The following is a 26,916-nucleotide window of genomic DNA, read 5'->3' as shown; positions in this document are numbered from 1 at the left end:
GTAATGCATGAAATTTAAGAATAAAGTACAAGTGAAAATTGAGATAATAACAATTTTGTCTCTCGCTCACTCTCTTTTTGTCAGCAAAAATAAGCAAACACAAATCCCTTTCCATGCTTACGTAAGAAAGACGCAACAACCCTCGTTTGTTTTATCTATGCTTTAATTTTTACAGTAGTAATCTATTTTTGGCATGAAATCCAAAATAAATATCATGTCTAATTTATTTTAATCCTATACATTCTTCTTCAGTCGTTGAAACTCTTGATCTTTGAAACTCCTAGTAAAAGAAAAAAAAATGTCGATCTTTCCTTTCCCTAAAATTGATTTTCAAGAATGTATTTTTTTTGAAAATTTCATTACAAGTTTCTTTTAAGCATTTAAAATTTTTTTTTTGAAAATAATATTATTTTAATGTTTTACGTTATCATCGCTCATAACCTGCCACCCCTTTTGACAGCAAAATAAACGTATCAGAAGCCCTCTCCCCCTTAGGTACTTATCCTTATATAGTTTGTCTACTGTAAGAACTCCCCCCGGCAGAAAGTCTGAGGCTGTCTGTTGCTATGTAAACAAGAATAGCGCATTTCATGGAGGGTAGCTTCGCTTCACTTTAGGACTAATACAATAGACCAAAGAACCAGATTTCCTTTCTCACGCCGACCCGATAAAACCTATCCTTAACAGTGACCCCACACCCCTACTTGAAATAGTTATACCTCGTTACCATAGTGACCGCCACAGGTCCCGACGAATAGCTAGGAGAGTTCTTACTTTCGACAAACTATTGGTGCTTACATAAGATTGAATGGGCCCGATGCTTGGTTGAGTTATTCCCTTATTCAAAATACTTATAAACATTTTCAAATAAGAGTTAAACTAAATAACAACCTGCATTGTGTAGAGTGCTAATTTCATATACATTATAATTATTTGTATAAAAAGAATAGACTTACCTCTCATGGTAGTTATTATAACTGTATCTTTTAATTTCTTAATTTTAATTCTTCATCAAATCTAGTTTTTCATGAAATGTGAAAAAATATAACCAAAATGATCAAAATGTAATTTATGCAGAATATAATACGATGAATTTTATTAATAAATATGTTTTTATTTAATGCATATGATAATTCTTATTTATGTACACACAAAAAATTATACAGTACTATTTACATTTGTTGAGACTGTAGTTAATTGCTGATTGTCCCTGGACTTGCTTCTCTACCTACAACCTGAAAAAGGGAATGAAAAATTATAGCCAGTAAACTTTATCGTACTGTTCGGAGTTATTGGAAATCGTGGATTCTTTCTTTTTCAACTCTGTAGTCTTTTTTAAAGAAAAGTTAGAAAGTTGAAAACAGAAAGAAAAAAAATGAAACTAAGATAATTAATAATTTTTTGAAAAAATAATTAATTTTTTGGCGTTGAAAAAATAATTAATTTTTTGTTTATTATTCATTATTATTTTATTATTACTATTTATTCCTCTATTTTTATTATTTTTATTTATCTCTTTTAAGACAGATTTTTTCCCCTCTTTATGTATAAATAAGAAAAATAATCATAAGAAAGAAAATTATTAAAAAGTGCAGACACAAATGTATTTTACAAAAATTTAATTAATGTAATTTTTAAATTAATCATTAATATAAAATTTAAATTAATTTAAAAATTAAACAAAATTAAATAAGTTTACAAAAATTAATTCAATTGCCACGAGTCTAAATAGTTTGCGAGCTACGTCACAGGAATATAGCGAGTTTCGTATGAATAACAACGATGAAGTCAAAATGTTCTAATGTTGCGATTCGCAAAATTTTCCAGCTGGTAGCCCTATTTCTACCTCCTATCCCGGTTTCATATTTTCTTGTAATAATTTAGGACAATCAATGAATATCTAAATGATATGATGGCCTCCGGGGAGAAAGTATTCAATATGTATATTGATGTAGCTTGCTTATTAAATGAATGAGCAAAAAATTAAACCGTCAAACTGTTAGCGCGTGCTTTTGTTTTATTTATTATTATTTTTTTTAAATTTATTCTAATCATTGCTTGACCTCTTTTTCTGCATTTTCTCTGATGAGAGAAACGAAAATATGCAGGATGTTCAGTGATTAATATATACAATTTTCGAATTCTGGTCTAAAATTATGACAAAATATGTAATTATTTTGTGTTCGAATAATCGCCTTTAAAATCTTCTCTATTTACTTCGGCAATCAAACAAGTTTTGATAGTTCCACCGTCTTCAAAGGTGATTCCTTAGATTTTGATATCGTTTTTGTTTATTTCTATTCAAAGTATTAATTGGCAAACCCAATTGTGCAGGACGTGAAATTTCCGTTCTGAAGGTGCAATACTAAAATGTTTTTCGCCACTACTATCACAAAAATAAGAAGATTTTTTTTTTTACTCTTTGCACATGTAGTATAAAAACCTCTTCAGTGATCAAAACTGTAAGAGAATCTAGTAACTGAAAAATTGTTGCATTTATTGGAAGATAATAATAAAACTATAGATAAATGGTACGATAGATAAATGGTTTAAATAAAATAATTAAATAATATCCAAATAAGTTAATAAATTTTTAATTACGTACCGATTTTTCTTTCAAGGTCTCCTGTAATTTGAGGTCCGCATACCCTTTTGAACAGAATTAATTGAAAATTTTCAATTCTGAACTTATTATTCGACTCGCAAATATTAACATTTTCAAAACAATAAAAGTTTAATTACCAAATATTCCATTAAGTAATTTTAGCACTTTCTTTTAGTGCGTGCGTAATTTTCAAATCCATATTAAAGGAAAACATTTATTTAGTTGTAGGTTTAAAACTAATATAATAATTAAAAGTAATAAAACTTGTATAACTTCAATAGATTACTAAAGATTAATAATACTAAATAATACTAAAGATTGAAACTTAACTTTCTTGAAGTCTAACTTTCCTTTCTAAGTGTTTTTTTTTTCATGCATATATTATTAATTTGAAAAACTACTTATGAATTTGAAAAACTGGGTTATATATCGCAAGATTGCAAGCTTTGGATGCAAGGGTTTGGACAAAATTATGGAAGCACTTTTAACTCATTTTTAACACATTTTTAAACAAATACTTATCGAATTATTTTATAACTTTAGAACGATTTAAGTTATGTAATTTCAGAACAATGAAACTTAAAGCTTTTCAAAACTTGAGGGACCGATACTGCATAACAAAAAAGAGTATTTTTTAACACTCTTATGATAAAAAAAGGTAGCATTAGGCTTTAACTTATAACAATTATTATGGTTATAATATGCAATAATTACACAAAATTATGTAAACCTAGCTTAAACATTGAAAAAAATTTATACATTTTTTTAAAAAAAAGTTTTTTTTTTGCCTTATGTTTTTTTACTATAACTACAGAAATTTTCAATAAAATTTAAAAAAAAAATTGAGCTTTAGAGCTAAACTTAGAGTCAAACTTAAAAGTTTCGCAAGATAAGAACTTTTGAAGAAATCCTTTCATACTGTGCCTGCGTGGGAAACATTAAAAAAAAAATTTTTATGGTTGTGTGCTGATTCGTATTTGATAACATATGAAAAAAAATCCGATTTGAATATCTTTAATATTAAAAAAGTTTCCAGTAATTTTATAAGTAGTTTTTATAAATTTGGAAGGAAAGTTGTGAATGGTAAGGGGTTTTCCACAAATAATATTATGTATTATTAACTAAGATTTATTGAAAATGATATTGACATAATATAGGACCATCTCCTATTCTAAAAATATTTCCTGAGAAACATGAAAAAATTAGTTAGTATAGAAGTGTTTCCATAATTCTTTAATAAGTTCTTCATTAATAGACTTTTTATGATGCTGTCCACTATAATTAATTTATTGTAGACAGTTGCCTAAAAAAGTTTATGTTTTGAAAGTAATTAATATCATATAATTATAATGATGTGTTACTAAATATACCAAAAGAGTATAATTTAAACTGTTAGATCATCCCAAAAATCACTCTTAGATATATTTAAATATCGTTAAAAATCGTGAATTTAACCACATGCCTTTTTTTTTACTATAATAGCGCTATATAAGGGGATAAAAATGTCCCCTTTTGTGTGGATGGGATAAAACGGGGAGTGAAAAGCGATCGTACATGCGCAGATTTTAAAGTATTCGATTTCGATGGCAGTCCTTTATAACCTCACCTTCGTAAAGATAACATCGAAAATAACAAATCAGTTGTTATGAAAAAACATATAGAGCTGCGTAGCAAAATGGGTAAGGAATATGTAGTGTTAATAAAATTTTTCACTGACAAAATGAGGTGTAAAACTATTGTTACTTTTGTTTTTTACTCATTTAGTCTATTAAAAAAATCTCCATTTAAAGGCCGCTAAATTGTATTTGAAGTTATATTGCATTGAATTAGTTAATACTGGGTTTTTAAAACTGCAAGCTAAGTGATCGTTACTAACACCACTCTACTACTTATAGCTCATAATTTTAAAGTAATTTACTCATTTATTTATAATACGAAACGTATATCAATTGGCTGTTTCTTTGGAATTAATTTTTCATTCTGTTTTCCGATCACATAATATTTGGGTATTTAAAATTTAAAAATGTTTGGCTCGTAAAACTGTATGTTAAATTACTCTTACTTATAATATAGAATTTTAAAGTTATTTTTTTAATGAAATAAATCTTTTTATTTTCACTACATTAAAAGCAATCGTTCGGCCTGCTGATTAAAGTAGTCACCAGCAGATGTTTGACTTTGGTGATATACCTGGGAATCATGTCTAACTATCAATCCTCAGTGGAGCGAATAATAATAATAAGAAGAAAAAATAGAATAAAAAGTTTAAAAAAATGTAAGGGGATTCGATTTAATAGAAATGTAGTAAAATAGAAAAATGGAAAAGTTAATAAAATACTGGAAAATATTTTAAGGGCAGCAATCGATCAGTATTCAGTAAATGCAGTACAACAATCAATGCAAATAAATAACCAAAATTCATGGATGTTTTTAACTTTCCGATTTTTCTTAAATTAAAAAGAAACTTTCTTCATAACTTATTTTTTCCTCATTTTATCAGCTATAAAGTACGTAGAGAGAGAGAGAGAGCTGTAATTTAACAGATGTTTGAACCTCCTTTCAAAGCCACGTGCACCTACAATAATTACCCATCATTTGCACCTCCACCCCTCCTTTATGATGTCGTCCCCCATTCTCGTATCTATCAGAGTTTTTAAGGCCTGGGATAAAATGACAATGCAAAAAAATATCTATATTCATTTTTAGCTTCGAAAAGTGTTCTGCAAACGATTTTTGTGAACGTTTTAAAGCGTCTTTTTGTACTCTCCCACCCAGATGTCCTTCTCTCTTCGTGTGAATTGGAGATAAAAGAAAAACTAATAATAAAAAAATATATTTGAGATTTGTAAAATGAACCATCTTTTTCCGTTTCGGTTAATTTTCTCTTCGAGAGATCTCTTTTTAAATAGTAATAAAAGAGCGTTTTTCAAATGAGATCGTTTTACTAATAGTAGTTTTTGAATCCTTTTAATCGGGAGTTTTTTTTCTCTCTTTTTTTTAAGAATCCCACATTTAATGAAGAAAATATTTTACCGTTATAGTTTACCGTAATAGTAGTTGAGAGAAGGTATTTTATCATCAAAGAATAAGCATTAATTTAACGAACACAAACATTAGGTTATTATGTAGAATCTGGATTAGTTTAAGATATTCGTTAAAACAAATTTTACATATTTTCAATTTTTAACAAATCGTATTTTAATCAAATAATATTTATCGAATATTATGTATCCAGTAATATTATATAATCAAATATTATGTATCGAATGTTATTATATAACTGAATATTATGTAGATTCTGAGTTAGATTCTGTAAGATCCAAATATTATTTTTCGTTCGTAATTTTTTTACTGATGCTTTGCATTCCAAACTTAGCATCTTTTAATTTGCAAAATAAAATTTATTTCATGAATTATGCAGTTAAAATTTACAGTTTTGATTCAAATAAATGAAATTGAGGATTCTTTACCGGAAATTTAAAACCTAATTATTATCCAGTTTAACTAAAAATTATTTTTATCAAATCTGCGACCACAGTGAAAATTTTTTGTCAATTTGAAATTTTGGATTTCGAAAATGTTCGTAAATTTTTTTTTTTTTTACTACAAATTCTATTATATATTTATGAACATGCAGTAACATACCTCATTTTTTTGTCGTTTTAATCTAGGTGGCATGAAGGCTCTTTGTTTTTCTTCCAGATCTTGCATTCTTTTGTTATACGTTTCGATTTGCTGTTGAAGACGTGCGTTTTCAATCTGTAGGAAAACATATCTGAATAATATGAGGAATAAAAATTGAAGCATTTGAAACTGAATACTTAAATTTCTTTTTTTTCTTGGAACAACAATATTTTCTACAAAATACTAATTTCATAGTTTCTTGTATTAATTACATAGAAAGATATGATCAATAATTTCTTTTACCGTATATCTATCAAATTACCAATACACCGTCAACTTTAAGACACTTTTTTGTGTTTTCTTTTATATATTAGTTAATAGAAAATATAATAAATGGTCTTTCAATGTTCAAATTAATTTTCATAAGGAACTAAACCGTACAGTTTTTTTTTTAAAAATTTCGTTTTTTATTTTTTTACTGTTTTTAAAATTTTGAACCAAATCTCGGGGCTTCTTTGGACCACTCACCTATTTTAATAGAAATTAAATACAATTCAATTATTAAGGCTATTTTAACAACTTGCACAAGAATATGCCTGTGGAATAACATTACGAATTAGCAAAAATAAATAAATAAATAAAAATGCATATTTAAACATTAAAAAAAACAACAGATTTTAGGTTTTTATGACTTTTAAGAGATAAACATTTTACTCTAACCTCTATGTAGCCCTCTCAGGAACATTAAATTATTCTCGCTTCATTAGCTCGGGAGTGAATTGTTTTTGCTGTTGATGTCAGCCCACGCATAAGCAAGAATATATTTTCTATCTGGCTTGATTTTATAGGTTATGTTAGCAAAAACTTTACCGTCGAAAGAAAAAAGAAAAACGATCATTACACTTTGGTAACAGGTAACTAATGGCAATATTTTGATACCTACCTTATTTTCATTACGTAAATGGATTCTCCCACAGTCAAAAGTTACAAGGTGAGCAAGTTACTCATTAAAGTAATGGTTTACAAAAACTTCACTGTTGCCAATGATTAAATTTTAAATTACTCAAAACTTTTAACTACCCTCAAATATGGTAGAAATTATTTTTTAATTATAAAAACACCAACATGCCCTGTTTTATTTGTTCTGTACAAAAATTATTAACTTTATTTTCAGTGTCTGTCAAAAGTAGTCTTGAATGACGGTATTTTAATTAGATTAAATATTTAATGTTATTTAGTTGTTCTGAAATAAGTTCAACCATTATTAGTTATTCGCTAAGGTGTCAGTACTCGCTACATTTCCAAACAATGTATACTGAAATAATTCAACACGGAAATAAAATAAATTAAAATTTAACCTATTCTAACTTATAGTAAGTTAAAATTAATTCTTTTACAAGCATATAAATTATAATTTACATTAGTTTTAAAAAAATGGAATTTCTGTTGCACTTACCTCAGCTAATTCTTCATCAAACTCTAGGCAGCCAACGCCGTCCAGTCTTTCTAGATCCAAATAACCTCGCCAACGTACGCAAACACCGTTCATGATAAAACTACTTCTCAAATTCACCTAAAATTATAACACATAAAAATTACAGAAATAAGCATAAAAATTATAGAGTTCGAAGAATGTGGCATTAATTCATTGATGAACACCATATTGCAGCATAGTACCATGCAGCATATCATGCTGTTTACATCTATCAGTTATTTGTTAATAAAACACGGAGAAGTTTTGTTCCCTACTCTTATCTCTGGGTTCGAATCCCAGCAATGGTTGGTCGATGCGAATTCTGCATCTGGCTTGCACCGACGCCAGTGCTGACTTAAAATATTCTCAGTGGTGGATGGATCTTGGGTTAGAGTCCCCTTGCCGTCAGGCTAATCATGAGAGGTTTTCGTGGTTTTCCTGTCCATGTGACGCAAAATACGGGTTAGTTCCATCAAAAAGTTCTCCACGAAGGCAAATTTCTCCCGGCACTTAATCCAGGAGTTCCCTTGTCCTCTGGAATGGGCTCAAAATTACTAGGCTACGGAGTTGAACATAACCCAAAAAATTGGGTCGGCTCTTCAACGACGGTTATAAAATAAAATAAAACTCTTATCTCTTATGCTATCTGTTACTAGCATATGTAGAAAACATATGTTTGAATAATGAGATTAATTAACTAAAAATAAGCATAACTGTTATTAATTTTCATTTTTTAAATTTGTTTTTTGACTTCGGGACAGTTCAAATATTACGTAAGCACCTACGAAAGGAGGAAGTTTGTGAGTTGCTCATGATTATTTTTACTGAAAAAGGGGAAAATGATTAAAAAAAAAAAAAAAAAAAAAAAAAAACACATAAAAGCACATTATTTTTAAAATTTTCCTGAAATGCGAAAAAAAATTGTAAACAAAAAAATTGGAAGAATATACTAAATATTAAAACAAAAAAAAATATACACTAGGAAAAACTTTAAATAAAAGTTAAGTATCTGGAAGGAAAATTTTGAAGAAAAAAGAAATAAAGAGCCAGAAGGCAAGAGTTAATACATAAGATTCTTAATGAGAATTTTATACAAATTTTATCAAAAAAATTGGCACATACATTTTACTTTAGACAAATTTACATATTTAGTTTTAATTTAATGCTAAAATTAAATTACTGCAGTAAAAGTCAAAGAAAAGTATTGGCGACATTCTTCCGTAGGTAGGGAGTTTGAGATTAGCTTATTTTTGCTGACAAGGGGGAAGAAGCGTCTAAAATTGTCAAAAATATGCTATTGTAATTTCAGAACAATCACCGTTTTTTACAAAATGGCTGATAAGTGAAGGTAAGAGGACGCCATACAGCGGAAGAAAATTTTCGTCCCAAATTCTCTTTCTCCTTCATTACTAATTTAAAATTTAAAGTGTAGAAAAAATGAGTTCAGCCAAACCTACAGTAAGTCATGAAGCTTGAAATACTGAAAAGAAAATTTTAAAATATACAAATGAAAATAATTTATGAGATGATAACTTAAGATTACGTTATGAAGAAGTTCTCTTGTAATAATTTGTTTGCATTTTAATATTTTGAAGTATTTTTTTCAGCAATTGAAACTTTATGGCTTACTTTATGTTTGTCTGAACTCAATTTTTCTACACTTTAAATTTTAAATTAATAATGAAGGAGAAGGAGAATTTGCGATGAAAAGTTTCTTCCGCGGTATGGCGTCTTCTCAAACTCATCGTCTCAAATCAAAGTTTTTGACAGATACCCTAGCCAAAGAGGAAATCGAACACATTATGAAAAAAAAAAATTAAGAAAAGTTCATAAAATTTTAAGAAGACCAAATACAAAAAAAGGGGGTGGGGAGGCAAATGGAACATTTTTGATAGTTTAGTTTACTGATTGAACAACTTTGTACGAATTAAATTCATTTCATTTTAGTTCAAATTGGTTATTTTTCGTCAATAAATAAATGTTTGATAGTTCGTTCGACACAATAATTGTTTGTAAAATATCTTCTGAGTTTCAATCATTTAATAACTCATTTAATTCTCGTTGATCCTCACAATTAGCCAAACCCCCTTCAAGTTAAAAGGTTTAAACCTGTTTTAACATTCTTGAACAATCATTCTACTTTTATTCTTAGAAAAAGAAAGATAGTTAATAATTTAAGAAAAAATAATAATGTAAATAGATGGCGAACATAAATAAGATATTAAAAAAGGTCAACTCGGAAATTTTATTATTTAAAAAATATATGCATAAATATTTTTCAATTCTCCTTGATTTTCTTTACATTCATTCCGTGAAATAATTCAAAACCACCCTTGCGGCTTTAGAAAAAAAAAAGCATCTCCATTTCTATCCTAAAAATAATTAGAAAATGTTTAAGAACGTTGAAAAACATTATTTACTTATAGAAAACTATTGATAATACATTATTGATGACTAAGTTTTTTTTTTTAAATATAAAATCGCCTTGCATTCTATTTGGTTTAAAATTGAGATCACGAATATTTGCAGTCTCCTACGATAAATTTAAAGCCCTTCCCCCCATTATATCGTTTTAATTTCAAATCTTTAACCTCGTATAGATACATTCAAAATTACAAATTTTTTAACCCATTTCAAAAATACAAATAATTTGATTTCGTTGGTTCCATCGCTTTCAGAATTTTTGCAAACTGATCATGAATATAGATTTCACGCGCTGCCCTTCAAATTGTGCTGGTTTCAGGGATCAAGTAGGTATATAATGGGTATACAATTATGTCTTCCTCCGCGAAATTATACTTTAAGCGCTTAAAAACCACTGTTATGCTAATAAAATACTCTCCCCTATAATTTGGTTCTTCTAAAGGGTCATAATCCCAAAAGGGAATACGTTGCCCCGTGTTAGGCTTACCCTAATATTGCTAGATATCTTATAAAAACAAAATCCGCGGAGTGGTAAAATGAACGTATGTTTCATTCTTTTATTCATATTATTTTTTCTCACCTCTGAAGTGATAATTATAAACCTCTAGAGTTGTTATTGTTGTCTTATGCTACTGACAGACCAATTTTTAGGCAGAGGGGTGCGCAAACCTCTAGAGTGAGGACCACATATGATTTTTTAAAAACTAAATATTTTTTTTAAACTTGTAATTAAAACAGCTTTTTTATATTAAATATGAAAGCTGTTATTAGATAAATAGTAATTAATTTTGTTGCTTTACTGTATGTTATGTTAATAACAAAGAACGAATAACAGAAAACGATCTATTCGTTAATATTTATTAATTTATTTCTTGAAGATTATAACATATCATTTATTTTTGAAGTGTTTTTAAATTAATTTTACGAAACACTAAGTTAAAGCTGTTTACCTTTTCTCACACGTATATTATCCAAATAAGCTGGTAATAACAGAATTAAAAGCTTAATTGGCATCATTTTTTAATTCATTATTTTGAAATAAAATATCTTGATTTTAAAAGGTTAATTACTCGTAGACTATTTTGAAAACAAATAGTTCATACAAATATTTAGCAAGTCAACATGATCATTTATCTGATTTAAAAAATAAAAATAAAAGAACATTGGTTGGAGCTAGCATTATGTCTATATAAATAAACTTGCCGTAAAAACCAAGTATTTTATTTTTTAATTACATGTTTAAAATAATGAGTTTATATGCATGTTATAATTTAGTTTAAATCTATTCGGGCTAGAATCTAACAAATAAACAAGTTTAGTATCAAATTATTTATTTTATTGCATTTATAAATTCAAATTGAGTTGTGATTCCTTTTTACTTTTTTTAAATTCGTATGCTGTTTTACACATAAACGTGAGACTTTTATATAAATAATTTACCAGCGACAGCACAGCGGTTAAGACACTCATCTGTCGTTGTGTAAGACAGGAGTTCCCCTCCCGGTAGCGGTTGGGAGTCAGTTTGTGAAAAATGATGGTCACTATCATTCAATTAGACTCGAAAGTGTGAGGCTTTGACCTTTTTAATCTGTTTAATTATTAACTAGCTGTTGCAGGAGCACTTTACTTTTTTTAAATGAAGTTATTACTTCTTCGTCTCTATGCTTTTAAGTAAACTCAAACGACTTAGTAGTTCCTAAATAACTTAGTAATTAAAAGTTATAGTTTAATTTCAAATGTTTTACTCTAAAAAAAAATTGATAAAACTGTATTTGATGATTACAATTATAATTTGACTTTTGACGTTGACTTTGAATATAAGTCTGTCATATAGCTTAAAGTTTTATTTATTATTATTTTTTTTATAAAGTTAGGCGTTTAAAAAATCTTTTTTAATGAGTTTTACCATCTCCTAAAGCATGCACAACTTGATTTTTTTCAATTTAAAATTTCAATGTAATACTATACCTTTTTTTCAATATAACATTCTTAAACCAAAATTTAAAAATCATTAACTAAACATCTCAAAATACGGTCTCCTAAGTCATTTATGTATTTAGCTAAATAATAATAGCATTTATTGAATAAATCTACTTTCATTACATCTTTTATTACGAGTTAAACACGAAAATATTTAAGGTTTAAAATAAAGTAATGATTTTTATATTTTACATGAAACTTTATTCATTGGCTATTTTAGTTTGAGTTGCAACCCACAAGTTGGGAAACTCTGTTCACTGCATTAAAAAATAAAGACTGGCTCTTCGAATCTTGCTCCGCAACAATGCCAACACAAAAAATAATATTTGCATCCTCGAATTGTTTATCGAGTAGAGAGAAAAAGTTTTCTCAAAAACTTATTCACAAACCAATTATGTTATTTAAGGATGCACAGGAGCTATTTACCAAACTTAAAATGTTACAAAAACACTTCACTTCCTGACAAGTTTCATTATAACTTCAATTTTCAGTTATTAAATAGAACGAGCCATTTCCTGCTAACTTCAACAAAGGAGCAAATTAAGAGAGGTGATAATGACTCTCTTTGTATTGCGATGTCGCCATTTTATCAGGTACCCTACTTGTTCAACAAGATGATTGGCAAGCAAATTTCCATAAACTCAATGTAGAGGGGCAACTACTAGGTCTTCTCCCCCGCTATGTCCTAAGGTGTGAAGAGATTAGCGCGCGCAACAGACCGATATCCTCGCAGGTAATAATATTATTATTCTGCATCACTGGTTACAAACTCCGGTGAGCGCTATGGCTTTAAGAATCCCTAGAAAGCTTTAACATGTGGAAAGCGTCCAATTCTATCCGGATTTGTAAAAGAGAAAGTATAGATAACAAATTGTTTGTAGTGTAAGCAAAATTAAACTGACTCTTATACAATTTTAATTCTATCGATGTTTTGTATATGTATGTGTACCATAAAGACAAATTTCAATTTAATCAAACATTAACTATAGGTAATTTGCACTGTCGATATTCGATATAGAGACCCTCGTGGTTCCAGCGAAAACGGACATTATTAACAAAATATCGTAAATATTGATTCATAGCAAAAAATAATAAGAAAATATTCGACAAGTTTAGACATTAATGTATACTTAAGAGTGTTCTTTAAAATAATGCTTCATAGGGGAAAAATGCATTAAAAATATATATATACTGTTTCACGATTGCCATTTTTGATGAATAACATGCATCAAGATAATTGCAATCATGCATCAAAATAATTGCAACGTCCATTAGTTTTAACCCTAAAATAAACCACACAAAGGGACTGACATTTAACAAAAAATTTAATTTTTGAATAAGAAATGTATGATTGATAAATTTATTGCATTCTTTAAAAAAAAGTTAGACAGAATGAAAATAAATTACAATTTCTGGGACTTAGGATGAGAATTTAGCGGTCATGTTAGCACTCTTCCTTTATTTAAAGGGAATTCAAGGTGTTTTACATTTATTGTGTGGTAGCTTCAAAGGAAATAATGGTGTAAATCATTACTTTGAAACTCTTTTTTCGATCAAATGCCTAAATTTTGGTCGTTGTATTAAAATGAACGGTTCATTGTAGACATTTTAATGTACATTAAAATAACGTTGCGTCTATGAAAAAGCAAACGGTATTTTATGCATCTGTCGTTCAGAGCAATAAGAGTTTTATTAATGAGTGCAGTACATGCATATTATAAAAACTAGTTCTAATTCAATCAAAAATTAACAGTTAGTTGCTTTATTCATGTATCTCATAAAAATTATTTCCAATTCAGTCTAATATAAACTAATAGTTTTTTTTTCCTTCATGTATATCTCATAGAAATTAATATTAATTAAGCCAGACATTGGCTGTTAGTAGTTTTCAAAGAAAACTCTTAAAAACTAATTAAAATTCAATTCAATATTAACTTCTAGTATTTTTTACGAATGAATCTTATAAAAGATTAAGTTCGAATCAATCAGATGTTGACTGCACAGTTAGAAATTTCTCTAGAAAAATGGTTGAAGGACAATTTATTGCCATATTAAACCCAAACAAGTCAAATATCCATAAAGAAGATTGTATACGAACTTTTAACAGAAACAGAAACCGTACACAGACTGTTTTCACGTAATGCACTTAAAGGCTATTCTTCGAAGGCTCCATCGTAAAATGAAATGTGCTTTTTTGCGAATTATATGCTATTTTTATAACTGTTGTGAATTTGCAACTGTTACTCATGATTGTTAGGTCAAATTTAGCCTATCTAAAGCTAGCGCTGTCTACGCTTATTTTGAAAATGGCACAAAATGTCAATATAGAAAAAAAGCATAGTTTTGTAGAAATGAAAAGTGCTTTTTTGTGATAGAATATTTTAATGTTTAAAAACTTACTCCAATGCTGCATTACCTGGAACTAGCCTCACCTGGGCTCATAAAAATTTGGAAAAATAGAGAATAATGCAGTGATTTTGATAATTTTCATTTAGGTGGGAAAATGTAGCCAAATTGGTGTTTTTTAAATTAGTTTAATAACTTTTAAAATAAAGTTATTCGTCTGTTCTAAAGCCAATTCCGGTTGCTTAACAGCGTTAAACAACCGGAATTTTAAGCACGCCAACTAGTTCCATAGCCAATGAGAGTCGAGTTTACGTTCTTTTAGAGTTGGAAGAGAATCTATCTGATAAGGATTACTAATTTCTGTTTTTATTTTCTATCAGCGGATACCTAACAATTTTATTGTAATAAATGTGTGGTAAACACCTTATGAGGCTATTTAGTTCCTAAGAGCTGGATACATACCTTAGGTTAGAGGGGCTAATTTGTTAATGTCATGACCAACTGAATTGAGGTTCGAAACCTAGCGTTAACACCACAATATTTCCCCCAATCCCTTAACATATAAGAAGTTTCCAGTGTCCTGCACTTCTCAATTGGTGATCCTTGACAATTAGAATAAGAAACTCTCACTCACGCAAAAATGGCAGTAATACAAAGCCGCTTAACTTAAAAAAGTCTAATATTTTTCATCTCTCTCGATACATGGCATCACAAGATAAACTAATTAAGTCACATTCCATGGTTTATTTGACAAAAAACAACTCAATCACAATCGAACTCTTATGTCCAATACCTACCGTAAAGCGGAGCTTAAGCCTGAGCCATCTCTACAGGGAGCCTGAGAAGAATACTGAAAATTCGAAGAGCAATTTAATTACTACTCAGATGGAAAGTAAAACTCTTGTAAGTGATGGTTTGCTGACAATGATGGTAACACTATGAACAATACAGAGCCGGAGTTTAGCACCAGGAAAAACCATGATGGCATGGTCTTAAGATGTTAATTTGCCACATACAGTCTAGGTGCCGTACAGAAATGTACTTAACGTAAAGTCTAACACAACCTAATTCCCATGTCGAGTTAAAGTTTAATTTTACAGTTTTGAAACCATTCTAGTAGTAAATGGTTACAAGACTGTATAGTTTTGTATTCACGGTTTTATCTCTTAACCATAGCCAACAGTAAACTGTTTTAAACTCATAAAGGTATAAAAATGTTCATCACCGTAAACTTTATGATAAACTGGATAGACGCACTGCAGCCGGTTGTTTTGGAATAAAAATTCCAATTGTGTATTCGTTGTTAACATCTTAATATCATAATAACTCATTTTAATTTAATCAGGAATTAGCTGCTTCTTGTTTAGCATATGAATTTACTGAAAAATAGTTTCAATTTAATTATCCTATTAAGTTTTACAATTAGTGTTGAATACATATCTCAAAAAATTTATATTAATAAGTTATAAATTGTAAGTTTCGAAATAATAAGGAATATTATGAAAATAAAAATTATTATTGAATCTCAAGCAAATTATGAAATGTTATTTTTAATTAAAGATTATTTTTAGCTTTTCTAAATATGATTTTAATGACCTTCCCAGAGCCATCTTACTAAGTCAATATAGGCCTTACAATACATAACTTTTTCAGCAAAACTCCACTTTTTAAAACACGAAGACAAAACAACTTTAAATTCTTGAAACCCATTCAGTTTAGAGCTATTTTAATTTACTTTCTCTTAAAATTACTTTTTCATTACATTAAATAAAATAGTAATCAAGACAATTCAAAATAAATTAATTCAAAATTTCAAAATTAAAAATTATAAATTATAATTCGTATAAGAAATAGGTTAGAATTTTTGTCTTTATATCTTCGCTACCCGAAAAGATATTTTCTAAATTAAAAAATACAGTGAAAATCAAAGTAATAATATCAGAATAAAATGGCATTTAAAACAGGATATTTTTAAAATGTAAAACTTTTTTTTGCATTGGTTTAAAAGTTTCTTGGGAATCGGCTCTTTTACGAACGCTTAGTTTAGGATGTACTCAACCGACACCTTTCTAAAGGGCGTCGCGTCAAAATACAATCTCAGGACCACCTAGGGTGTATCAGAAGGTAAAACTTTTGTTCTGCGCTGAATCAAACGGGTTGGTCCTTTCAAGCAGCCTATTTGCGGGACTATAATGTTTAGAACGTGACCAAATATTATGGGGGACTCACTGTTTAAAAAAAATACAGTCACCCACACATTTACTTGGAAACTACTAATTATATTTGCCACAGACTGTAGCTATTATGTCCCATCATTTCCTTCAGTTTTGTCGAAATACAACGAATCCATTTGTCGTGTTTCTCCAAACTAGTTATTAAAAAAATATTAACTATTTTTCTTTTTAATATTTGCATTATTATAATTTTTTTTTAGTTTCAATGAATTGTATATGTATAGATAGTTTAAATCCTTTGTCACGTTATGTATATTTTTATTCACAAGTATTTTACTCTACAGTGAGCAAAAATAAAAAATATAAAAACCACCCTAAATAACTTTTGATCTAATAATACGATTTAAAAAAAAATCGATTTCAGAAGAATTGTTATTCCACCGATTACACTCAAATTTTATGTTTTGCCTCGTAAAAATATATTATTTAAAGTAATATAAAAAAAAAAATTGTATAACTTACAGTTTAAGTTTTTTTATTACAATTAAATAAAACAATAAAAACAGCTTAAGTTTTTTTATTATAATTAAATAAAGCAATAAAAAATTACACAAGTTTACTAAAAGTTAATATTATTATTATTATTTTTCATTTTTTGCATGGAATTATCTTTGGATAAAATAATTTTATAATTGTTTGTAAAAACTTTTCAATTCGCTTAAAAAATTCTCGAAATATAGTGAAATACGCAAAAAGTAAAATTAACATTAAGGGAGTTCAAACTTTGAACAGTTCTCCTGACCAAACTATTGGGACCATATTTCACAGATTGCGGCTACCCCCTATATTCTGAGGGTCAGAAATCCGAATCTGTCTAAAGAAAAAGCATGTTTGTTCAGAGAAAATATGTTTCTGTGTGTGATTTCGTAAAATGAAATATCGTCTGCACGAATTAATTAGCATATTTAAACTCACTCTCTCTAATCATTAAGATTGAGTTCTAGGACGTGAAGATCTGATTATTAGAGCAAAAATTGTTTAGGGTAATCCGTTTTTCTTTAATTTGCTCTCTGAGAATTGTTTATTATTTTCCCCCTGTTAAAAAATCACCGTTGCATTCTCCTGCTAGTAAGGACAATGTTTGTTAAAGCTGCTTATCTTTTTTGATAAGACTTTTTGCAAGATATTGCTGATTTACTGAATTTTACAACTCAATCTTATATACCAACGATTTAATCACTTTCCTTTTTAATTTTTTGTCTAAGAATTATCTCTGCTGGTTTGCTATTAAATATACTTAATTTTGGATACTGTTGGCGGATATCATTCTCTCAACACTATAAACGATACAAAATATCCAAATGAATCTATTATTGTTACAATCTATTATTGTCTCCTTTATCTGATAAGAAACACAGGGGCGAAATTTGAGACTTCTATTTTTTTTGGTAAACTGCTACTTAGCATAACTTTCACTTAAGATAATTGCCACCAAATTGCAACTAAGTATTAAAAAGAAAAAATCGGAATTAAACTTTGGGTTTTCCTTTGATTAGATAACACATGATTGAGACTTTCATCTTAGTGAAATGAGTTATTCTGTAAGGATGACAGTTAGCCTCCTTAATTATCCCAATAATAACAAAATAATTTTAGAAAACAAATAATAATAAACGCTTAATCATGTCAAATAATAACGAATTCAATAATAACAATTCAATCACAAAAAACTTTCAATTTTTCTAATAGCACTGGAAAAGGTTATTTAATATTTTTGTTGCTATGACGACCGATTATTTTTCATTTATATGTTTTATTTAAGCCGCCGTAGCTTGAGGGATAGAGCGCTCGCCTTTCAATGAGGTACCCAGGGTTCGAATCCCATCGATGGCAGGTCCATACGAATTCTACTCTCGGCTCACACCAATCATAGTGCAGACGTTAAATATCCTCAGTCGTTGCCAGATCATGGATTAGAATCACCGTAAGAGATTATCGTGGTCTTCGTCTCCATGTAGCACAAATGCGGGGTGATTCCATAGCTTCCATGGAAGCTGGTTTATCCAAATGCTTGATCCAGTAGTTCCTTTGTCCTCTGAGTTTCGCTCAAGATTACAGGGTTACGAAATTACGAAATTGAACATTGATAGTCGTAAACCCAAAAATGGGTTAACTGTTCAATTCGGGATTCAAAACACAAAAAAAAACTTAATTTTAATTTGTGAAATCGGCATATTAGTAAATGTGAAAACGAGATAAGTATCGTATGAGCCTATATAATTTGTGGTGCAGTATACGACGATCAGAATTTTTTCGCGAGTGTAACATTATTTTGCAATTTTATATTCTAAGGAATTTAAAGCTAAGTGTGACAGGAGGCTTATGAGGTAAAATAAACAAATACAAATTTAAACTTACTTTTCCCTTTGAGAAATCAAATTCACACTTATTCTGACATCCGTTATTGCACGACCCAAACAAAAGTTGTAAATTTATTCCAGTACTGATGAAAGCCTACACAAAATGAGCAATCAGATGAGTAAAACAAAACTAATTAATATTAAAAAATAATAAAATATTGTAAAAAATCACTCGCAAATTATTTTGATCCTGTTAAAGAGATATCAAAACTTGAAAGAAAAATGTTCAACGTGTATTTTGCTGCAATTATAAATTTTTTTTTTCTTCAGGTATTAGATGGTATATTCCTTAATGAAATCTTAATAATAAAGACAATCGCAAAAATTTCAAAATCCCACATTTAAACGGCAACATTATCCGATCTGAAATCGTACATAGATTTTTAACTTTTGTCTGTAATAATTGTAGAAAAGCCATCAATAATTGTTTCATCGATTTTTATAGCCTATAAAAATCAGAGATATTTGTTTTATTTTCAAACACAATTTGAAAATATTTATATTCATATATATTATTTATTAACTTATTTCATTTTAGAAATATTCTAAATGGCTGTTTTGGGTTATGAATTTTTTAATTGTAGTTTGGCTTTCCAATTTCTTATATATATATATATTTTTTATCAGTAAGACATAATTTGAAATATAAGAAGGAGGTAAAACTATTTTCAGAGCATTTAAAGAAAATACAAATAAAACCTACCACTCATTAATTTAATTTCAAGCCTATATTGTTTTTCCTTTCTATTAAAAAAAGTTTAAAAAAGAGAAGAAAAAAAACGATATTAAAAGTTTACTTATGATATTTGCTCTTTCACGTAAAAGAAACATTCTTTAGTAATTTCATAAATATCGCTCAATAATTTTATATATGAAGAAAAAATAACATGTGATAACCAAATAAGAATTTTATATATTATTTGATAGCTATGTAAATATTATTTGATAATTTTTATTTGTAATCATGAAACAATTTAATGCAAAAATTTTTCGTTTTAGCCTTAGGATTACTAAAAACAACAAGCTTCTGATTCCCAATTTAGAATATACATGCTCTCACATTAACTTGTTAAAAAAATGATGTATGGTTAATTTAAGATAATTTTTGAAAACGCTTTCGTTTTCTGGTAAATTTCGAAGGAGCAGAATCATCACTTGGTTATTTTATAACCATTTAATGACTTTACAGAAAATATTTAATAACCAAGTAAATATCATTTTATTTATCATTTCATAGCTATTTAAATATTATTTTTACAGATTTGAACAAAGGATTGTTAACTTGAGCTTCTGGTTTTCAATTTAGAATATACGTGTATCTCTACATGCACGTGTTAATAAAAAAGATCCATGGCTATTTTAAGATTGTTTTGGAAATGCTTTCGTTTTCACATAAAGCAGAAGGAAAAGAAACATTATTTGGCTATTTTATAAATATCATTAGAAAAAAACATTTAATAACTAAGTAAATATAATTTAATACATCATTTTATAACTGGGTAAGCATTAATTACTAATTTTTAATAAAAAAAATTATTACAAAATTTCCCGATTTAGACTAGATTGTTTAAAAAGATAGCGAGTGTTTGGTTTTGATTCACAATAAGCTTGTTTTTCTACTTAGAAGTGTTACAGAGGGACAAAAAAGTGAAAAACTTTCTTTCTTTGAATCGTAATTGTTCTAAGATTTAAAAAGCCGAAATGAAACTTAAAAAATAAATAAATAATAATAGTAATAACAATTCAGAAAATAAATAGAGATTTAACTGACTTTAAAATCAATGGCTCCATATGCATCACATAAGCATAAGATATTAGCAATAAAAGGAAAGGAAAAGTTAACTCTGAGAAGTTGTTTTTATTATTATGAAAAAAAAGAAAAAAAATTAAAAACTTACAATTTCTGTGTAGCCTTCTTTACACGATGTTTTAAATTTTATTCTTCTTTCATCCATAGGTCTGTCTCTGTAACCTGTGTATCGGACCTAAATAAAGAATATTTACTTATATAACTATGTTTCGTATTTTTAATACATTTTTCTTCCTTTTTTTTCGTTTTCTCTGTTTTAGAAGTAAGAAAATTTACAAATAGATCATGTTAAAATTAAAAATATTTCAGTAATTGGGCGTTCTTAATGTTTCCAATATCCTTCAGCCAAGTTTTCAGATTCGTTGACCAAAATTTTGCCAAAGATTTGTCTGAAAAGTATGATGCATGAGTATTTCTCCACCAGCAAAATTACGAAAAGAGCTACCGTATATCTCCGGTGTACAAGTCGACCCGCTATTTTTGATTACGAGATGGCGAATTTCTGGTGTGTCAGACATAAGTTGACCACTGCCGGCGAGTCAAATTTTATTCCTTTAGACGTAAGTTTAATGATAATAGACGCGTGGATAAATGCTGATTCAAATGCTATTGCAAAATATTTTAAAAAACGTTTATTAAATCTATAAATTCGATTTTGTTTTCTTAAATTCTTTTTTGCGTATTCGCCATGATAAAATTTATTTTTTACGTCGTAAGTTTTAAATGTTTAACAGTAGGAAATATGTCATTTTCCATATTTTAACTTCACTTTTCCTTTACTGCATTGGGTGGCCAACTTACTTTGAAAATAAAGAGAGAGGGAGAGAGGGAGAAAGAGCCATTTATAAGTTGAATTTAAAAATTTTTTTCTTTTTTTTCATATCTTGTTCCTGAAAATTTCCTTTTTGTTTGCTCAAAATATGTTGAGTACAAATAAGAAAATTTAAAATGTGTATACACGTATTTTATATCCCTATTCTTGAAACTTTTACTTTGATTGAAAAAAAAAACATTTCTGTCTATCCTAAACTTAGCATTATTTTTTGAATTTTATGATAGTGGTAATTATAAATATATTTTTTTCCTTTACTTGAAATATCACTGTTAAAAGTAGAACTTGTCAAATGTTTTAAAAGACCTATAAAGTCATGCGTGTTTTTAGCTTCTAGTATGTTAATTATCTTTTATAATTTGTTATTATCTTAAGTGTTATTATTTTTATTTTATTATTTTATAGATATCTGATAACGAGACACGTTTGGCATCTCATCCTGACTTGTGCAAGCAATAAGAAAAGAATGTTTGCGACTTTCTTCAAAAATTTTGAGTAAAAAGGCCGTATTACCTGTTGTATAAAATGCCTGCATGTATATTGTCATGAATATTAGATTTTACTCAAAAAACAATATTACAATCACTGCAAAAATGTTAATAAGTAGTAAAATGCTTTATGCTTGTTGATATTTTCTTGTTTATACTAATGAAAAAAAAATTAACTTTATATACAGACGTAAGATTTCTTTTGTTTCGATAAAGGTTACTTTTGCTTTACTTTACACACTGTTAGACATTTAGAATCACGTTGTTCCGTAATATCGCTGTAATTTGCAACAATTTTAATAAGGTGACAAGTTGGACCATATTTTCGTGCAAATTAATCCATATTAAACTTCATCACATCACACTATAGTATAGTTCTACATAAACAGAAGCAAATTTCAATTTTACATTTTATTAAGGTAGCAGCAAATTTGCACGGAACTAAAGTACAAGTTTCCGATATTATGATACAGCACTTAACCGATTTTTTTTTGTTTCATGACAACTATTTTGCTTTTACGATTTTGTCATTTCTTTTTTAATTATACTTTTTTGCCAAAAAGAGTCCACTAACAAAAAAAAAAAAAAAAAAAAAAAAACTTATGGGAGAATTTTATTGATAGTTTTATGTTTGTACATTGCCTGATAAAGACCCTTTTACTACTTACGAATGATTTTTAATTTCCAATGCTTCTTTCATTCCGTGAATGTCAAATAACTGATAAATCTTTATTTTATGCCTTACTTTATTTCATTTAACTTTTATTTTGTTATTATAAGTCCTGTAACCGATGCTGCAATAATCTGCAGAAAGGTAGTGAGAGCTGCAAATTATCGCAGCATCTGCAGATTAATTTTTTAAATCTAATTTTATTTTTATTTTTAAAAAGCAAACAAACAAATCTTTGAAAACTGCTGTGACTCCTTTTCTTAAAACATCTCATAACTTTAAATTAAAAAAAATAAAAAGCTGAATTACGGAACACCGTAAATAAACAAAAATAAAGATATTTTTTCTGTTACACATGCTTAACTGTATAAGTTTTTAATCAAATTTTCTGGTCATTGAATAAAAATATTAAAACAACCTTTATTTTGTTAATAACCTTTATTTTCCTAATAACCTTTATTTTGCTAATAACCTTTATTTTGTTATTATAAGAATTACAGAGCACCGTAAATAAACAAAAATATAGATATTTTTTCTGTTACACATGCTTAACTGTATAGGGATTTATTCAAATTTTTTAGTCATTGAATAAAAATATCAAAATAACCTTTATTTTGTTAATAACCTTTATTTTGTTATTATAAGAATTACAGAACATCGTAAATAAACAAAAATAAAGATATTTTTTCTATTACACATGCTTAACTGTATAGGGATTTTTTCAAATTTTTTAGTCATTGAATAAAAATATCAAAATAACCTTTATTTTGTTAACCTTTATTCTGTTATTATAAGTTCTGTAACCAATGCTGCAATAATCTGCAGAAAGGTAGTGAGAGCTGCAGATTATCACAGCATCAGCCGATTAATTTTTTAAATCAAATTTTATTTTTATTTCTAAAAAGCAAACAAACAAATCGGAGAAAACTGCTGTGACTCCTTTTCTTAAAACATCTATTAACTTTAAATAAAATAAAATAATAAAAAAAAAAGCTGGATTACCGAACACAGTAAGAAAAAAAAAGCAAAATAAATATATTTTTTCTGTTACACATGCTTAACTGAATAGAGATTTATTCAATTTTTTTAGTCATTGAATAAAAATAAATTTAAACAACATAAAATTTGCATGTATAATTTTTAAGGACTTGTGATTTGTAATTTTAACTACATGTTTTTACGACATGTTTTTACTACTGTATTTTACAACATATTTCAGAAATATTTGTAAGGTACTCCCCGCAGCTGACCCACTGGGGATCAGGGGAGTTATAATGGCTAGCGCTCCTCAATTTCGTGATCAACGGCATGATGGTGTCACTCTGTTCAGCACTGCGTATGGTACCGACAGCCTTTTCTCCCCAAATAAGCCTGTTCTCCTAAATCTGAAGCTGGGTGGGCTTCAAGTCGCGACTGGAAATCGAACTCAAGTGCTTCCTAGAAACAGCTCAGTACTTTAACTACTTTGCCATTGCGACTGTTTTCATTGATATTAGGTACATCTAACCTGAAAACTTTAATTTTTATTTGAGAAAGTCCAAAAAATCAGTAAAATTTTGAGACACAGGACAAAATGTCGGAAAACTACAGAAATTTTTCATTATGTGAGATTTTATGGGAAAAAGCTTTCAAAGTGGTTTATCACTAAAATATTTGCTAACTTCAAATTCAGTAATTATAAATCATGATAATAATAAATCATGATAATAATAAATCACGAATCATAATAAATAATGTACAGATATATTGACGCATTCGTTATAGTGTACAGATGTTAGTATGTAAGATACATCTTTTGATTGATACTGTTTTGTTAGCATAAACTTTTTTTCTCATTACAGATGACTCAAAAAGATAATTTTTCATAAGTACAACTTGAAAGTACTACCAAGAGAAGCTATTTTTTTATAGTTTTCTAAACTTTAAGAGCAAAATTTTTCGTCACTGAAAATTTCTTCTTATTAGAGTGTTCAAAATTTGACCGCAGCTTTGTGAGGAGGCTGACAATTCTAGTTACAATCGTTTCTTGACCCCACCCCCAAAACAGTTTATATCGACATTTTACCGAAAATAGAAATTATGGCTACTTTTCAATATAATTTAATAACAAAAAATCTAAATAATAAAAAGAAACTTTTTCGAAATAACTAAAAATGTGAAAATAATTTATTTTTGACGGACGTAAGAAGGAAACGTAGGGCGTAAGAAACTTCTATCATCTTCGAAAACTCTTCCACGTCATTCGAAAGTGATGCGTCTTACGTTTTAGATCTGTCAATTTTTTTTTTTTTTTAATCTTTTGCCGTTGCCGGGATAGCGGTCGGTAGGGCGCTGGGCCCATATCCAACAGGTCGTGGGTTCGATCCTCGCCGGCCGAAGACTCCCCGTGTAGTAAATGGTGACTGATGCACGTTAAATCTGTCGAGTCTCAAAGTCCTCCATGTTCCCACAACAAATCAATACCTCTGGGGGTACTGATCCAGGAGTTTCCTTGTCTTCTGGATTGGTTCAAAATTACAAGGCTACGGAGTTGAACGTAAGTAGTCGTAAACCCATGAAATTGGGTCGGCTGTTCAACGACGGTTATAAAATAAAATAAAAATCCTTTGCCGTCTATTTGGAATACATAGTTTCAAAGTTTTTATTTAATTTAATTCATTTTTTTTAATACTGTAACAAATATATTTCATTAAAAAACTCACCTCACTTTCTCTACTAAGCTTCTTGAATAATTCATCCGATTCAAATTTAGTTTTTTGATCCCCGACCACCCTCGGCATGCCAAACAAAATCCCAGGCAAAACGTCGAAACCGTATGTTTTCTCGAACGGTAACATTTTCAATATTAACAACCCCTTACTATCACTCCAAAGCAATTCCACTAAATTCTCCCCCTTTTTTTCTACTGACGATTTTCCGAACGATTTGTGGCTCTTGCAAATAGAGGCGGTGCTTGCGCGAAATGGTTCTGCTATCATTGGCTTTGTGTCATTAAGGTGGGACAGTAGGCGTTCCCCGAAATGTCGACATAACTTGAATCATGAGGAGGTGATGTTGACAAGCTTCTGTAAATAATCATGATGGATTGACTTAAAAAGTGAATTTCCTCTGGTTTTCTTTTGAAGACTTTCTTAATTGATGGTTTCAGAAAATGCTTATGCATTAAAGATGAATTTCGTGAGCGGAATTTGATTAACTTATTAACTTCCTTCATACAAACTGTTTGAGTATTGTTACAAGGGAATGACAATATCTTTTTAAACCATTCATTATGTATAATGGGTAAAAGTATCTCTCACGAATACGTGTTTTTAAAAGTCAACGGGGTCATTGTACAAAATAGTGCTTATTTATTAAATAGATTTTTAAAAGGCACTGTTTTCGAATTTCTTTACTAATTGATATGACGATGTTGTTATTTGTCATGTTGGTTTTGTGCTATACCGTATGTATATAGTTTGATGTAGTATACAAAAAGTTAACGATAGAGCCATTTTTGCTTAAAATTATATATAAAATCTTTAAAAGTGGTTTGGATATTTTATTTATTATTTTAAAAAGACAGTTTTTGATCAGAGTCTTTTAATTCTCCCTTTCCACTCCATAAATAATTGGTAAAAAAAATTCGCCATTTTATTGTCCTAATACAAATAATAGGCTTATAAATTCTTTTTCATTCATATGCAAAATGATTCGACCATTTCTTTCCTCATTCCAGTTACTCGTATATCCACTCGCTATATCAAGAGTCATTAAAAGATATCGTGTAGTAAATAAAATAAAAAAGGAAGCCATAGTAACAGAGATGAACGTTTGAAAATATTAAATGTTACTATATCAAAGGTCTTACAATACAAAGGTCTATCATAGTAATCTTTAGGAGTTAGCGAACATTATCGAAAAGGATGTAGAGCCCACTAGTTTATTTTGAGTCAGTTAAAATACTATGCATTTAAAACTATATTTAAAGCAATAACTTAATATTACTTAAAATGGTATTAAATTTGTAATATTGTAAGAAAATTATTTAATTTCTTTCTCCGGTTTACATGACATATTAGCACTCGAT

General features: G+C 28.5%; 1 protein-coding gene across 1 annotated transcript; it reads right to left on the bottom strand.

Moving 5' to 3' along the window:
* Nucleotides 1-1,093: 1,093 nt before the first annotated feature.
* On the bottom strand, nucleotides 1,094-25,764 carry LOC107450627 (protein big brother). Its single transcript, XM_043039346.3, has 6 exons — nucleotides 25,550-25,764; nucleotides 20,946-21,032; nucleotides 19,046-19,141; nucleotides 7,686-7,802; nucleotides 6,251-6,364; nucleotides 1,094-1,235 (listed from the first exon to the last, which is right to left on the bottom strand). The coding sequence occupies exons 1-6, from the start codon at nucleotides 25,682-25,684 to the stop codon at nucleotides 1,194-1,196; spliced, it is 591 nt and encodes a 196-aa protein (XP_042895280.1). The 5' UTR covers nucleotides 25,685-25,764; the 3' UTR covers nucleotides 1,094-1,193.
* Between the last annotated feature and the right edge of the window lie 1,152 nt (nucleotides 25,765-26,916).

The sequence above is a fragment of the Parasteatoda tepidariorum genome, chromosome 7, assembly GCF_982258835.1.
Source record: "Parasteatoda tepidariorum strain Cologne lab strain chromosome 7, Ptep-v5.0, whole genome shotgun sequence".
Taxonomy (NCBI): domain Eukaryota; kingdom Metazoa; phylum Arthropoda; class Arachnida; order Araneae; family Theridiidae; genus Parasteatoda; species Parasteatoda tepidariorum.
The sequence above is the reverse complement of the archived record's forward strand: the minus strand, read 5'-3'. Positions and strand labels throughout refer to the sequence as shown.

What these genes read in the sequence shown, in the direction of transcription:
- LOC107450627 (XM_043039346.3), bottom strand. Translation starts at nt 25,684, where the DNA reads ATGTTACCGTTCGAGAAAACATACGGTTTCGACGTTTTGCCTGGGATT. An exon ending in AAGAAGGCTACACAGAAATT is followed by an intron (nt 19,142 to 20,945) that starts GTAAGTTTTTAA and finishes CATTTTGTGTAG; the next exon opens with GCTTTCATCAGTACTGGAAT. An exon ending in TTGATGAAGAATTAGCTGAG is followed by an intron (nt 6,365 to 7,685) that starts GTAAGTGCAACA and finishes GTTTTCCTACAG; the next exon opens with ATTGAAAACGCACGTCTTCA.